Raw genomic sequence first — 13420 nt, 5'->3', positions numbered from 1 at the left:
CAGCTAAGTGTTAAGGGATTCTTTAAAAAGCCCAGCTCCGGTGGCCTTGAGAGAGGAGAGAAGAGAGGGAGTGATGTGCTGGAGGATGATGAAGAAGGGGGGCCTGCAGTAACGGCTATTCTGTCAGCGGCACCGGCTGCGAATGGGAAGGCAACAGGCGTGAAGGAGGTCAGAAGGGAGTACAGAGTGCAGTGGGAGAGGGAGTTTACTTGGCTGAGGGCAGAAGGAGGCAAAATGTTCTGTGACATCTGCAGGAGAGCGAAAGCGAACAATGGCTTTGTTAAGGGCTGCACGACAATGCAGAAATCGGCCCTCAATGACCACAAAAGCAGCCACAGCCACATTGAATCCTGCGCTGTGGCCAATCAGAGTGTGCAGATGGAGAAGCATGTAGAGAAATCCCAGGTTGCCTGCAACGAGGCACTAAAAACCCAGCTTAAGGTTGTGTTACACATGGCCAACACAAACACACCTAGCCACCAGTATCCCAAACTGGTCCATCTCTTGCAGTCTGCTGGGTGTCCAAACTTGAACAGTGCACACACATACACCCATCATGACACAGTCACTCAAATGGAGGAAGCGATTGCGGCTACCGTAACCTCTGCCATCGATGACCGCATCGCAAAAAGTAGATATGTCGGGGTGATTGTGGACGAAACCACTAACATCACTGTTGAAAAGACGCTAATAACTTACTTAACACTACAACTGAATGGGGAGCCAGAAACGGTGTTCTTGGGCAACTATGCCATACCCTCTGGCAACGCCGAATGCATCTCGGCGAAGATAAAAGATGTGCTTTCTGGCCGTGGTGTGGCGATGTCTCGGGTTGTTGGGTTGGGAAGTGATGGCGCGAATGTGATGGTGGGACGAAAAGCCGGAGTTGCACAACAGCTGCGCCATAATGACTGTCCCTACCTCGTGAACTTCCACTGTGGTGCGCACAGGACGGCACTGGCAGCCCGAGACGCATCGAAGGCTGTGCGTGAGATTGATGCTTATGTGACCACCCTAAACAGCGTTTACACCTACTACAAAAACTCTCCCATCCGAACACATAGGCTGAATGAACTCCAAAAAGACATGGACGAGCACGACTTGCTGAGTCTTAAGCAGCCATCTGCTACGCGCTGGCTGTCTTTGGAGAGGGCTGTCAAGGGTATGCGGGCAAACTGGGCTGCTGTGGTGCTGGAGCTGGAGGAGGAGGAAGCCGCGAGAGACTGTCCGGTAGCGAGGGGTCTGCGGAGGCAGCTCCTGAAGTACACATTCCCTGCCCTAACACACCTCCTCGCTGACGTGCTATCTGTAGTCAACAGGATGAACCTCACCTTTCAGAAAGAGGACGTTAACATCTCCTCCATTCAGCCAGTGGTCAACATGACGCTTGCCAGCCTGGATGACCTGTCAAGTGAGCCAGGTGTGGCAGAGAGAAAGTTTAAAGAGGCGTCACAGGACGGCAAATTCTGTGGCATCACACTCACGCACCCAGATGCTCGGGCCTTTTCCAATCTGCGCTCCCAATACCTGGCAGAGATCACAAAGTCAATCCAAAAAAGATTCCCCGAAGATCATCTAGGAATCATCGCAGATCTCGACACCGTGCTCAACGCCTCGCGCTACCCCACAGCTGACAGCGCGTTAAAGACTCACGGGCTAGAGGCATTGGAGCGCGTCTGTGACCACTACGGGTCACCGCGGGGTGCAGCTGCACCACTGATTGAGAATGACCGCATGGAGAGGGATTTTCTCCCGATGAAAAGAGTGCTGGCAGGGTCGGGTAATCTCTCGTTCAGGGGCTCCTGTCGGCTGCTCATCACTTCGCTAGGGGAAATGTTTCCGGATTTCAGAGCGTTGGCTGAAGTGGCGCTGGTTATCCCAGTGTCCAGTGTTGCTGCTGAGCGCGGATTCAGCCTTCAAAATAACATTAAAACCGCCACGAGAAGTCGCCTGTCGGAGGCAAAGACGCAGCGTCTCATGACAATCGCCTCGGCTGCTGTATCCATTGATGCGTTCGATTACACGCAAGCGAGCGCACTGTTCAAGTCCATGCGAGCAAGGAGAAAAGTTTGAGCTGTCCGCCTACAGCGGAATAGGCCTACTTCAAGAATTCTAAGTGGACTGTTTGATTGTTTTCATTAATTGTCTTCGTTCAGAAAAAAAAATGCCCATAGTTCTATGTTAAGGCACAACAGCGGCAATGCGGAAATCGAGTTCTGACCGTCAAAGAAAATGCATAAATAAATTATTAATTATTATTATTAAAACACGCTTGTTCTGTGGATTATTATTTTTAATGAAAATAAGTCAATACATAAAAACAAGTGAGGCTATTAAATATAGGCCTAAACATTAAAGCATAAGCCTATGCATATTTAATGTTAAAATAAAATGACAAATAATAATGGACAATGACGGATTTTTTACGACCCTGTCCGTCAAAATGACGGACAAGGAAAAAGTCTAGCGCAACCTCTGATATAGACATAATATATTTTAGTGTTTCATCTTTGTTTACTTGACAGAGATAATGGGGGTCCTCCCCCAGAACATTTAGTATTTCTTAGATGCAATTTCCTGCATTTTAACCAAATTGTGGGCTCAGTTTCAGCTCTACGGAACAGTACTTTTGTTTCTAAATATGGGACAATCCTAGCCTGGTGAACCAGCGCCACCCGCTGGACGGCAAAATGTTTTGTCTACGGGTGGGTCTGGCCTCGCATAATGATTCAATGAAGCCAGAATGCCATGAATCTGGCAAACCAATTACAACGCAAAGATGTGTTTTGAATCAAAGCGGGCAGGGTTTTGAGGGAAGGTTGTTCTCATCAACAATCTTCGGATTTATTATGCATCGAGGCCAGACTAAATTAGACATCCACATTTAGTCTGGTTTATCAGGCTAGGACAATCCCATTATTTCAAAGGATCACTGTTCACTTATTATTTCACATTTAGGTCTACTGACAATGTCTATATAGTGTAGCCTATTCATTTATTTGTTTATTAGGGCTATGGTGGTAAGCAAATGTGGAATTTTATCTTATACTTTATATTTACTGTATTCAGAAAAAAATACTAATTTGTTGCATATTAATGACCATATCAGCATGTTTAGGTGAATAAGACCTGGGGGGGCACAGCAGCTTGGCTGGGGGGGCAATGCCCTCCAATGCCCCCCCGTGGCGCCGGCCCTGCTTGAACATCTCCTTTTGTCTTCTGTAGGGCAGGCAACAGCTGGTGGTGCATCCCAGTGGTGGGCCATCTGGTCGGGGGCGTCGTTGGGGCCTTGATCTACAAAGGTGTGACAGTTAGGGCCCCTATGGAGGGCAGAGTTGGCCGGGGCCCTAGGCAATTGCCTAGGTTTGCCTAATGGAAAGTTCGCCTCTGTATGTGAGTCAGTAATGACAGGATACAATGGTAAGAGAAGGTCACATAGACAACCTCCCCCAGTCTTTCATCTTTGTCTTCAGTCGTATAATTTTGCTAAAACTTCTGGTGTCTCTGCTCTGTTCATAGCAGCTGATGATCACTCACGATGTGAATACTGTAAGCTGGAGGTGGAGGGATCTTTTTTTTTTTTTTTAATCTTTTTTTCTTTGTAAAATATCCCTTTTTTGAAGGGGGGTCTTAGAAGGTAGTTGAAAAAGGCTACACCATTCTGGCTTTCATTTGAACTAAACATAGTTCCTCTGTTTCTCTCTCTTTCTATTCTCTTTTCTACTTTTGTTCCACAGTTTTTTTCTGCTTTCTTTAAATTCATCTTAACATGCCTATTTCTCATTGGAAAAAAGGCCTACGTTAAAGTGCATATTACTGTTGTGTATTTTTCTTTTGGTTACTCTTTCATGTTTTCCATCTAATTATATTTCATTTTTTTCATCCGTTTCTGATTTGATCAAATTTCACTTTCTGCTTTCAAGACCAATAACCTCACTCCTCCCCACCCCCCACCACACACACACACACACACACACACACACACACACACACACACACACACACACACACACACACACACACACACACACACACACACACACACACACACACACACACACACACACACACACACACACACACACACACAACCAAAAGCAACGTTGACGCAAGAGGATATCTCATTAGGAGAAATACCATAGCCTACCTACTCGACAGGCCATTGGACGCGACTAGCGCACATGCTGTACTCTCTGGTAAATCATTTATTTTAATACATTTTGTAAAATGTTCCAAGAATAAGAAGAGGATTAAGCACAAATTGGAAAAAGTTTAGAAGAAGAAGAGGAAAAGATTAAAGGTAAATCTCTTCTTGCTTGTCATCAGAAAAAAAGCTCAAGATGAGAAGAACAAGCTCAAATGAGCGAGTGCTAGAGAACACATATGAAGAGTGAGAGAGGTGATGGAGAGAGGTGATGGAGAGAGGTGATGGAGAGAGGTGATGGAGAGAGGTGATGGAGAGAGGAGATGGAGAGAGGAGATGGAGAGAGGTGATGGAGAGAGGTGATGGAGAGAGGAGATGGAGAGAGGAGATGGAGAGAGGTGATGGAGAGAGGTGATGGAGAGAGGTGATGGAGAGAGGGTGGTATGTATGAAGAGTGAGAGAGGTGATGGAGAGAGGTGATAGAGAGAGGTGATGGAGAGAGGTGATGGAGAGAGGTGATGGAGAGAGGTGATGGAGAGAGGAGATGGAGAGAGGTGATGGAGAGAGGAGATGGAGAGAGGAGATGGAGAGAGGAGATGGAGAGAGGTGATGGAGAGAGGTGATGGAGAGAGGTGATGGAGAGAGGTGATGGAGAGAGGAGATGGAGAGAGGAGATGGAGAGAGGAGATGGAGAGAGGAGATGGAGAGAGGTGATGGAGAGAGGAGATGGAGAGAGGAGAGTGAGAGAGGTGATGGAGAGAGGTGATGGAGAGAGGAGATGGAGAGAGGTGATGGAGAGAGGTGATGGAGAGAGGTGATGGAGAGAGGTGATGGGGAGAGGTGATGGAGAGAGGTGATGGGGAGAGGTGATGGAGAGAGGTGATGGAGAGAGGTGATGGAGAGAGGTGATGGAGAGAGGGTGGTATGTATGAAGAGTGAGAGAGGTGATGGAGAGAGGTGATAGAGAGAGGAGATGGAGAGAGGTGATGGAGAGAGGTGATGGAGAGAGGTGATGGAGAGAGGGTGGTATGTATGAAGAGTGAGAGAGGAGATGGAGAGAGGAGATGGAGAGAGGTGATGGAGAGGGGTGATGGAGAGAGGTGATGGAGAGAGGTGATGGAGAGAGGTGATGGAGAGAGGAGATGGAGAGAGGAGATGGAGAGAGGTGATGGAGAGGGGTGATGGAGAGAGGTGATGGAGAGAGGTGATGGAGAGAGGAGATGGAGAGAGGTGATGGAGAGAGGTGATGGAGAGAGGAGATGGAGAGAGGTGATGGAGAGGGGTGATGGAGAGAGGAGATGGAGAGAGGTGATGGAGAGAGGTGATGGAGAGAGGTGATGGAGAGAGGTGATGGTGTACTTGACAGACCTTTTTAATATTTATTTTTCTTCAAAATGCTACTATTACCATGTCAGAACGCTATAAAGGACTTTTTTAGGAAAAGCACAAAAGCACAACAATACCTCTTAATGTATGTCCTCTACAAGTCTTCTGTTGTCCAGTCTTGCACTTTAAATGTCTGTATGAGCACTGTCTATGTCCATACTGTCTTAAGTCCATGTATAAGTACTGTCTATGTCTATACTGTCTATGTCCTTACCTAGATTAGTCTGTCTGTATGGGAAAGCAAGAAATGTAATTTCAAATTCTTTGTATGACCAGTGCATGTAAAGAAATTGACAATAAAAACCTACTTGACTTGAGAGGTGATGGAGAGAGGGTGGTATGGGGAAGACAAAGTGCTGCAGTATTGCTAAATTTCTTGTACAAAGTAAGAAAAAGTCTTACAGTAATAGACAAGACATGTGTGTGTGTGTGTGTGTGTGTGGGGGGGGGGGGGGGTGTATCTGGAGATAACAGCATTATTGAACATCCCCAGTTGAAGGGAAACAGTGCTTGCATATCAGGGACACATAAACAGATTTAGTTTTATCCCTACTTAAAAGTACTTGGAAGCCAGACAGAAAAAAAGATATAAGGGAGGATACAAAGACAGATATAGAGCCAAAGATATATGTGTAGTACATGCAGACTGAGAATCTGAGAGTCAAATAGATATATACAGATATACCTTATGTGGAGGGGAGGGTACCAGAAACAGAAAAAACGAGAGCAATAGCAAGACAAAAAGAAAGACGGAAAATGTATAGACAGACAAAGAAAGAAAGAAAGAAAGAAAGAAAGAAAGAAAGAAAGAAAGAAAGAAAGAAAGAAAGGCATTTCTAACAACAAGGCCATGCTCTATACGTAGCTAAGGAAAGCACAGAGCCAAAGCAGGAACAGGAATATGGCTGCCAGCCTTAGAATAGCTAGCGCTTCAGTTGCAAGGAGTAAAGTGGACTCAATACACACACGCAAGCACACACAATCTTGCAGACAAACAGAGATATCTCACAGGTCCAAATGTGCACAAAAAAATGTGATGCTCTTCAGCTTCATGATGTAAATAAGACTGAATGAGGAATCCGTACCTCTAACCTTACATGACCCTTACCCTAACCTAACGTAACCTAAAGACATTAGTAACTAGGAATTAGCAACTGCTGAGCGCAGTGAATGTGGGCACTATGTCGAAAGGGCATGAGCAAGCATACGGTACTGTCTCCAATTAGACAGCCCTTATGGAGATTTATTGTGTTTTCCTAATGCGGTGCGCTCATTGACAGTAATACATTCTACCATTCGCTGTATCTTTTTTCCAATGAGATATGATCAGCCAAGCCATGTAATTTAACGATATGTATGGAGAGGCGTTCCATTTAGCATTAAAAAAGGAAAAGCTGCATAAGTGAAAAATGGAGACTGTATCTGTATCTTTGTGTGGTTGTGTGTGTGTCTGTGTAGTTAGTAAGCCTAGATACTGGCTTCGACCTCTGTTAATGAGCAATGAGAAAAAGAACATCTTGTTATCGTTAGCAGAATCCACCTCATTTGTACAATTTTTTTTTTTCGGACTGCTATCAAAAATCTTCTTTATAACATTACGTAAAGAGAAAAAAGACACAAGGACACATGCACACACGCAAACACACACACACGCACACACACACACACACACACACACACACACACACACACACACACACACACACACACACACACACACACACACACACACACACACACACACACACACACACACACTCCCATATCCCCTTCTGAGGGTGACTCTGCCCCCAGGGTGTGATTTACAGCAGAGGGCATCACTACAGCAACAGCAGCATCAATAGAATAAAAGAGCATCACTAAACCCCATCTGGTCCTGATGTGGAGGAGATGAAAGGATGGCTGATTGGACAAGAGCTGCCCTGACCAGAGCCTAGTGCAGGACCTCACTTGAGAGAGGGGGGGTGGATGGATGGAGAGAGAGAGAGAGAGAGAGAGAGAGAGAGAGAGAGAGAGAGAGAGAGAGAGAGAGAGAGAGAGAGAGAGAGAGAGATACAGAGACAGAGACAGAGACAGAAAGAGAAAGAGAAAGAGACAGAGACAGAGACAGAGACAGAGACAGAGACAGAGACAGACCCAGAAAGATATGGAAGTGAAAGCAAAGAGAGTGTGAGCATATCGCGTAATGGGACGCACGCGCGCACACACACACACACACACACACACACACACACACACACACACACACACACACACACGTGCGCGCGCGCGCACACACACACACACACACACACACACACACACACACACACACACACACACACACACACACACACACACACACACACACACACACACACACACACACACACACACACACACACACACACACCCAGTGCTTGTATAGTAGTAGTTACTTTTCAGAACCACCCTCAATAGGTGAAAATCTGTTTATAGAAAATATTTCCTATAAACATTCAGAAAATAAACATTCCACGTGATAATACTGAGCTATAAGTGTAGTTTTACTTAGCTCTATCTATCCTTATTATCCATACTGTATCCTACTGTATAGCAATCATTAGTTTTAATAATGTTACTCTGAACTAAGCGTGCGTAATAATAATCATCTGTTAATTAAAACAAATCTGCAACATAGTCATGAAAGCTGGATCCGCAATGTAGCACTTGTCATCTTCAGAGAATGTAGTAAAACTGTTTTGTTGTTGTTGAATAAATGAATAAAACATATCCACATCTTTAATCTTTACCCCAAACCCTCTCATCTCTCTATTCAGCCTCCAGTGTTGTTGAATTCTGCAAGTGGTCAAGTAAAGGCGGGCATTTTCAGTCATGGGATATTAAGATCCTGCTTACACTGCACAAGGGAATTTCATGATTTAAAAGTTAACATCTCACGACTCAAGTTGTACGAGCAGACGGTCAGATGCGAGCAGAATGCTCACACTGTGCGGCACGACAGGCTTGTTTAGGGACTGCAGATGACAAAAACGAGGAGGGAACATGTGCACCTTATGTGGAGATGAGGAAGCGCTCAAGAGCGAATCGCGCTACCCTGTCAATTTGTGCATGTGTAGTGTCAAATCGGGTCGCAGCACTGCTTTAACTGTGTGATTTACTCATGAGGGACGACTGGGTGTTCAAAGCGTTTTGATTTTCTTGTGACCCTACGATTGCACGATCGTGAGGTGAAATCGCTTGTCGTTACCACATGTACACTACATGATGCGAGACTCATGATTGAGCAAGGAATCGGCCAAGTCATGCAAGTGACAGATTGTGGCAAAATTGGACAAAAAGTCGCACAGTGTAAGCCCGACTTAAGGCACTCGCAGAAAGATATCCCCATCTCTCTCTCTCTCTCTACCTCTCTCTCTCTCTCTCTCTAACTTACTGCCTCTTTATCTCTCTACTGTACTCTCCACTTGTCTCTCTCTCTCCCCCTCTGAAATATCTCTCTCTCTCTATCTCTCTCTGCATGGTGGAGGAGACTGGTGATTGGGGTTGTCAGGGCCGCTGACCCAGGACAGAGTAATCTAAAAGGGCCCCTTGAACAGACAACTTATGCAACAAAACAACAAGAAGAAACTGATTGCGCTCATTGCATTGTTTTGTTTTCATTACATTGTTTTTCCATGCTGTAAAACGTGTTCTGAGGGACTTTAGACAGGACTTTGCACAAGCGCTATTGTGAAAGGCAGATAGAACGCACCGTCTGATCCCTCTCTGTCATCCCGTTGACTGTCAAAATTTGGCCTTTAGAAAATTTCCCGGAATTTGGCTTAAAATATGGGAATTTTCCCGGATTTTGGGAGCCAAAGCTGACAGAGTAATCTAAAAGGGTCCCTCCCCCCAACCCAATACATAAGAATGTAATGAGCATATTCCTTAGTTTATGGCCACTAAGAAGTTAGGTGGATTAATTTAAGATATTTTCTGATGGAGTATGTATGCTTTGTATTTTATTATTATTATTATTTTTTGTTGTTGTTGTTGTTGTTGTTGTTGTTGTTGTTGTTTTGTTTGATTATTATTGTCCTTGTTCCTTTTTGTTGGTTGTTGCTGTTTGTTTTGGCTTTTTGTTAGTGTTTTTCTTTTTGTCCATGTTATCCTTTGTACCACTACGTCTTTTCTTCTAATAAAAAAAAAAAAAAAAAAGAATGTAATGAGGACCCATTCTGGGCCCCCTCTCTCCCCTTGTCGGTTTCCCTGGGGGTAGTGAAGGAGTAGTGGAGGATCAGAAGCGGACTATCCATTAGGCAAACTTAGGCGATTGCCAAGGGCCCCCCGACCAAATATGTCCTCCATATAAAGGCCCCAACTGTCACACCAGTACTGGTAAACACACAAAAAAATAGGCTGGATCTTAATCTGTCACTTTTGCCTCTTTTCCACTGCCGCTTTTCTGGTAGGCCTACAGCTCAACACACCGTGACTCGGACGCCACTTTTTGCTTTTCGGCTCAATCGTGAAGCAAAAAGTGGTGGCCGAGTCGCGCAGTGTCGAGCTGGAGGCCGACCAGAAAACCGGCAGTGGAAAACAGGCATTGTCACCGGCGTAAAGTAAACGACGATACATATGAGATAAAACTAAAATGGCACCAAAACATGTCTCTATAATACCATGTCTATATAATGACTTTTGAGGGCCCCATATTTATATTTTGCCTAGGGCCCCAAGATGGCTAGATCCACCCGTGGTGGGGATAGAGTGTAGTGTGTGTGGGCCAAAAACTACTCTCTCTCTCTCTCTCTCTCTCTCTCTCTCTCTCTCTCTCTCTCTCTCTCTCTCTCTCTCTCTCTCTCTCTCTCTCTCTCTCTCTCTCCTACTTTCTCAACCCTCTAACCACAAGCCCATCTGGCAGAGAGAGAGAGAGAGAGAGAGAGAGAGAGAGAGAGAGAGAGAGAGAGAGTTGGTGGGGGAGAAGGCAGACAGGCTTCCCTGGGTGCAGAATGCTGTCGAGGGTAGCGGTTGTGTAGTGTTTGTGTGGGCACTGGCTGGGCACGAGCCAAACTTGGCACCGACGGCTTGCTGCGCTGACTGGCTTCATGCCAGCCTTCTTCTTGGAATTATTTATTTATTTGTTATCCTTTTTCTCCCTCTCTATCCCTCTGTCCGCCTCTCTCTCTCTCTCTTTCTCTCTCTCCGCCTCTCTCTCTCTCTATCCCCCTCTCCGCCTCTCTCTCTCTCTCTATCCCCCTCTCCGTCTCTCTCTCTCTCTCTCTCTCTCTCTCTCTCTCTCTCTCTCTCTCTCTCTCTCTCTCTCTCTCTCCGCCTCTTTCTCTCCCTTCCGTTGGCACCGGGGAGCACACTGCACTGAGTGAGGCAAAGTGGGGCTGGCGGTGGCCAACGTTTGAGAGTGCTGTGTGTGTGTGTGTGCGTGTGTGTGTGCGTGTGTGTATGTGTGCGTGTGTGCGTGCGTGCGTGGGTGCGTGTATGTGTGTGTGTGTGTGTGTATGTGCGTGTGCCACAAAAGAAACTGAAAACAAGTTGGTCAGGGAAAGAAACAGTGGGCTATATAGGGCTATAGAACTAATAGAGGGGGGAGTGAGAAAGACAGAGTGAGTTAGAGAAAGAAAAGATGTATGTGTACGTGTGTATGCTTCTGTGTGTGTGTGTGTGTGCGTGCGTGTGTGTGTGTGTGTGCGTGCGTGCGTGCGTGCATGAGTGAGTCTGTGTGTGTGTGTGTGTATGTGTGTGCGTGTGTGCGTGAGTGCGTCTGTGTGTGTGTGTGTGTGTGTGTGTGTGTGAGTGAGTGCGTGTGCGTGTGTGTGTGTGTTTGAGTAGCAGGAAGAGAAATGTCAATTGGTGACTGCTGCTGTGTGGTGACACCCAGGACACTGAAACGGTTGGCGCATTGCATATGTCTGGATTCACATCACATCACATAGGCCCCACGCACCCCCATACCTGTGCCCCCAACCCAAACTTCTATGCGTATCTACGCACTAAAAAAGGATTTAAGTGATTAATTACAATGATTCTTGCTTGAGACATTAATCAATACCTTAATGACTTTTCGTGGGGACCAGAACAAGTTTTAATTTGGTTTTGATTTGGCCTAATTACAATTTTCGCTAGCAAATTTTGGCCACAACCTGAAGACAAACAAAATTCTGTGCACCCCCTAAAATCTCTGGCGCACCCCCAGGGTTAAGAACCATTGACATAGGCAGCAGACACTGTCTGGGAATGAATAAATATCCCCTTTAGAGCTTGTGGTGTGATGAAGTGACGTGCAATCATTACACATGTTAATGAATTCACACCCAAAATATGACCGCTGCCAACTGTAGGTGGCTCTTATCGGATAGAATGTTTTTTTATTCATGTACAAAATGTATGTAGTATGTATGTATGTGCGTATTTACTTATTTATTTACTTATTTCTGTATTTATGTATTTATTTGTGCATTCGAGGCCACTTCACTTTTTCCACAAAATTCATGTATATTGGACTTCAAAAGGTATGCTAAGGTAATTAGCATTGTTGATGTCTATATGGTGGTTTTATAATATTCATAGCTGATGTGTTCAGATTTAAAGCGCCCCAAGGTGGGATTGAAAGGTTAATTAATGAATTACTGTGCCTAGTCAGCTAATGCTTACATCAGCCATTAGCAAGTGAACAGTAACCCTCCAAACCACTTTCGCGGTCCCGCTGTCAGACTTCCCCACATGTAACTTTTGACCAGAGTTGTTGCCCGAAGTAGATTGAAGTCTGAAATAATTGTTTTTGGTTTCGAGGATGGAAGGCAGATTCATGCGTTTTGTATAATAATACATTCTCTTTAACAATAACATCAGTCTCATTAGGAAAAGGAGATTCATAAAAGGATTTTATGCACGATGCAATCCATTGAATCATAACTATATTACATCAAAACTAATTTCTTAAATACAACTCAGCAAGATGTAAAGACCCATTCAAGTAGGAAGGTATTATCATGTGGGCTTCTGTTCTCAATACTGGAGTTCCAACACTGTGTCCCTATGAACCGAGAGAGAACCGGTTGGGGAAATATGGCCACTCTCTTTTCAAACAGCATGCGACCTGATTTAAATATCAAAAGCACCACCTGGTTTAATAAATGATGAATGGGTAATTAATAGATTAATAATGCATCTAGCACCACACGGCTTACCTAGGACAGTGAAAGTCAGCTGGGGAGCTCAAAGTATAGGGATGGGGAAACTCAGCAGCATGACATGAAGCACACACACACACACACACACACAGACGCACGCACGCACGCACACACACACACACACACACACACACACACACACACACACACACACACACACACACACACACACACACACACACACACACACACACACACACACACACACACGCGCGCACACACACACACAGTACTTGTGTAGTAGTAGTTATTTTCCAGAACTACCCTCAGTAGGTGAAAGTCCACAATTATCCAAATATTTCCAATAAACATTCAGAAAATAATTATTAATTTTATAATATATCACAGACAAATACATAGGCTACAGTAGACATAGTCACAACACAGCACTCAAAAAATAATCATTCTGCCTCTTTTTTTAAAAATATGAAATTGTGTAAACATTCTCATATTCCACATATTCAATGAACAAGTGCCCACAGAAACACAGAAACACACGCACATTCACGCACGCACGCATGCCAGCCACTTCGTCAAAGCCCCTTTTTCATTTGCTCTGATGACCCTTTCCGGGAACACTTTGCAACTGAGGCTTCTTTCTGTGAACTCTCTGCAGCTACTTTTAGTGCCATTGGCTGCTGAGTGGAGAGCTATGAGAGCTGTAATAGGTGGAGACAGTAGTGAATTGGCCATGTTGGAATAGTCACTTGGATTTTACTTT

The 13420-nt window shown here is 45.0% G+C and overlaps 1 protein-coding gene across 1 annotated transcript; it reads left to right on the top strand.

Moving 5' to 3' along the window:
• The first annotated feature begins 297 nt into the window (after positions 1-297).
• Positions 298-2073, top strand: LOC134445572 (uncharacterized protein C17orf113-like). The gene has a single exon (XM_063194623.1). The coding sequence runs from the start codon at positions 298-300 to the stop codon at positions 2071-2073; it is 1776 nt and encodes a 591-aa protein (XP_063050693.1).
• The last annotated feature ends 11347 nt before the right edge of the window (positions 2074-13420 follow it).

The sequence above is a fragment of the Engraulis encrasicolus genome, chromosome 1 (genome assembly GCF_034702125.1).
Source record: "Engraulis encrasicolus isolate BLACKSEA-1 chromosome 1, IST_EnEncr_1.0, whole genome shotgun sequence".
Lineage (NCBI taxonomy): Eukaryota > Metazoa > Chordata > Actinopteri > Clupeiformes > Engraulidae > Engraulis > Engraulis encrasicolus.
Note: the sequence above shows the minus strand (reverse complement) of the source record. Positions and strands in the feature narration are given on the sequence as shown.

Bases quoted from the DNA above. Each gene is read 5' to 3' on its own strand.
- LOC134445572 (XM_063194623.1), top strand. From the start codon at position 298: ATGCAGAAATCGGCCCTCAATGACCACAAAAGCAGCCACAGCCACATT.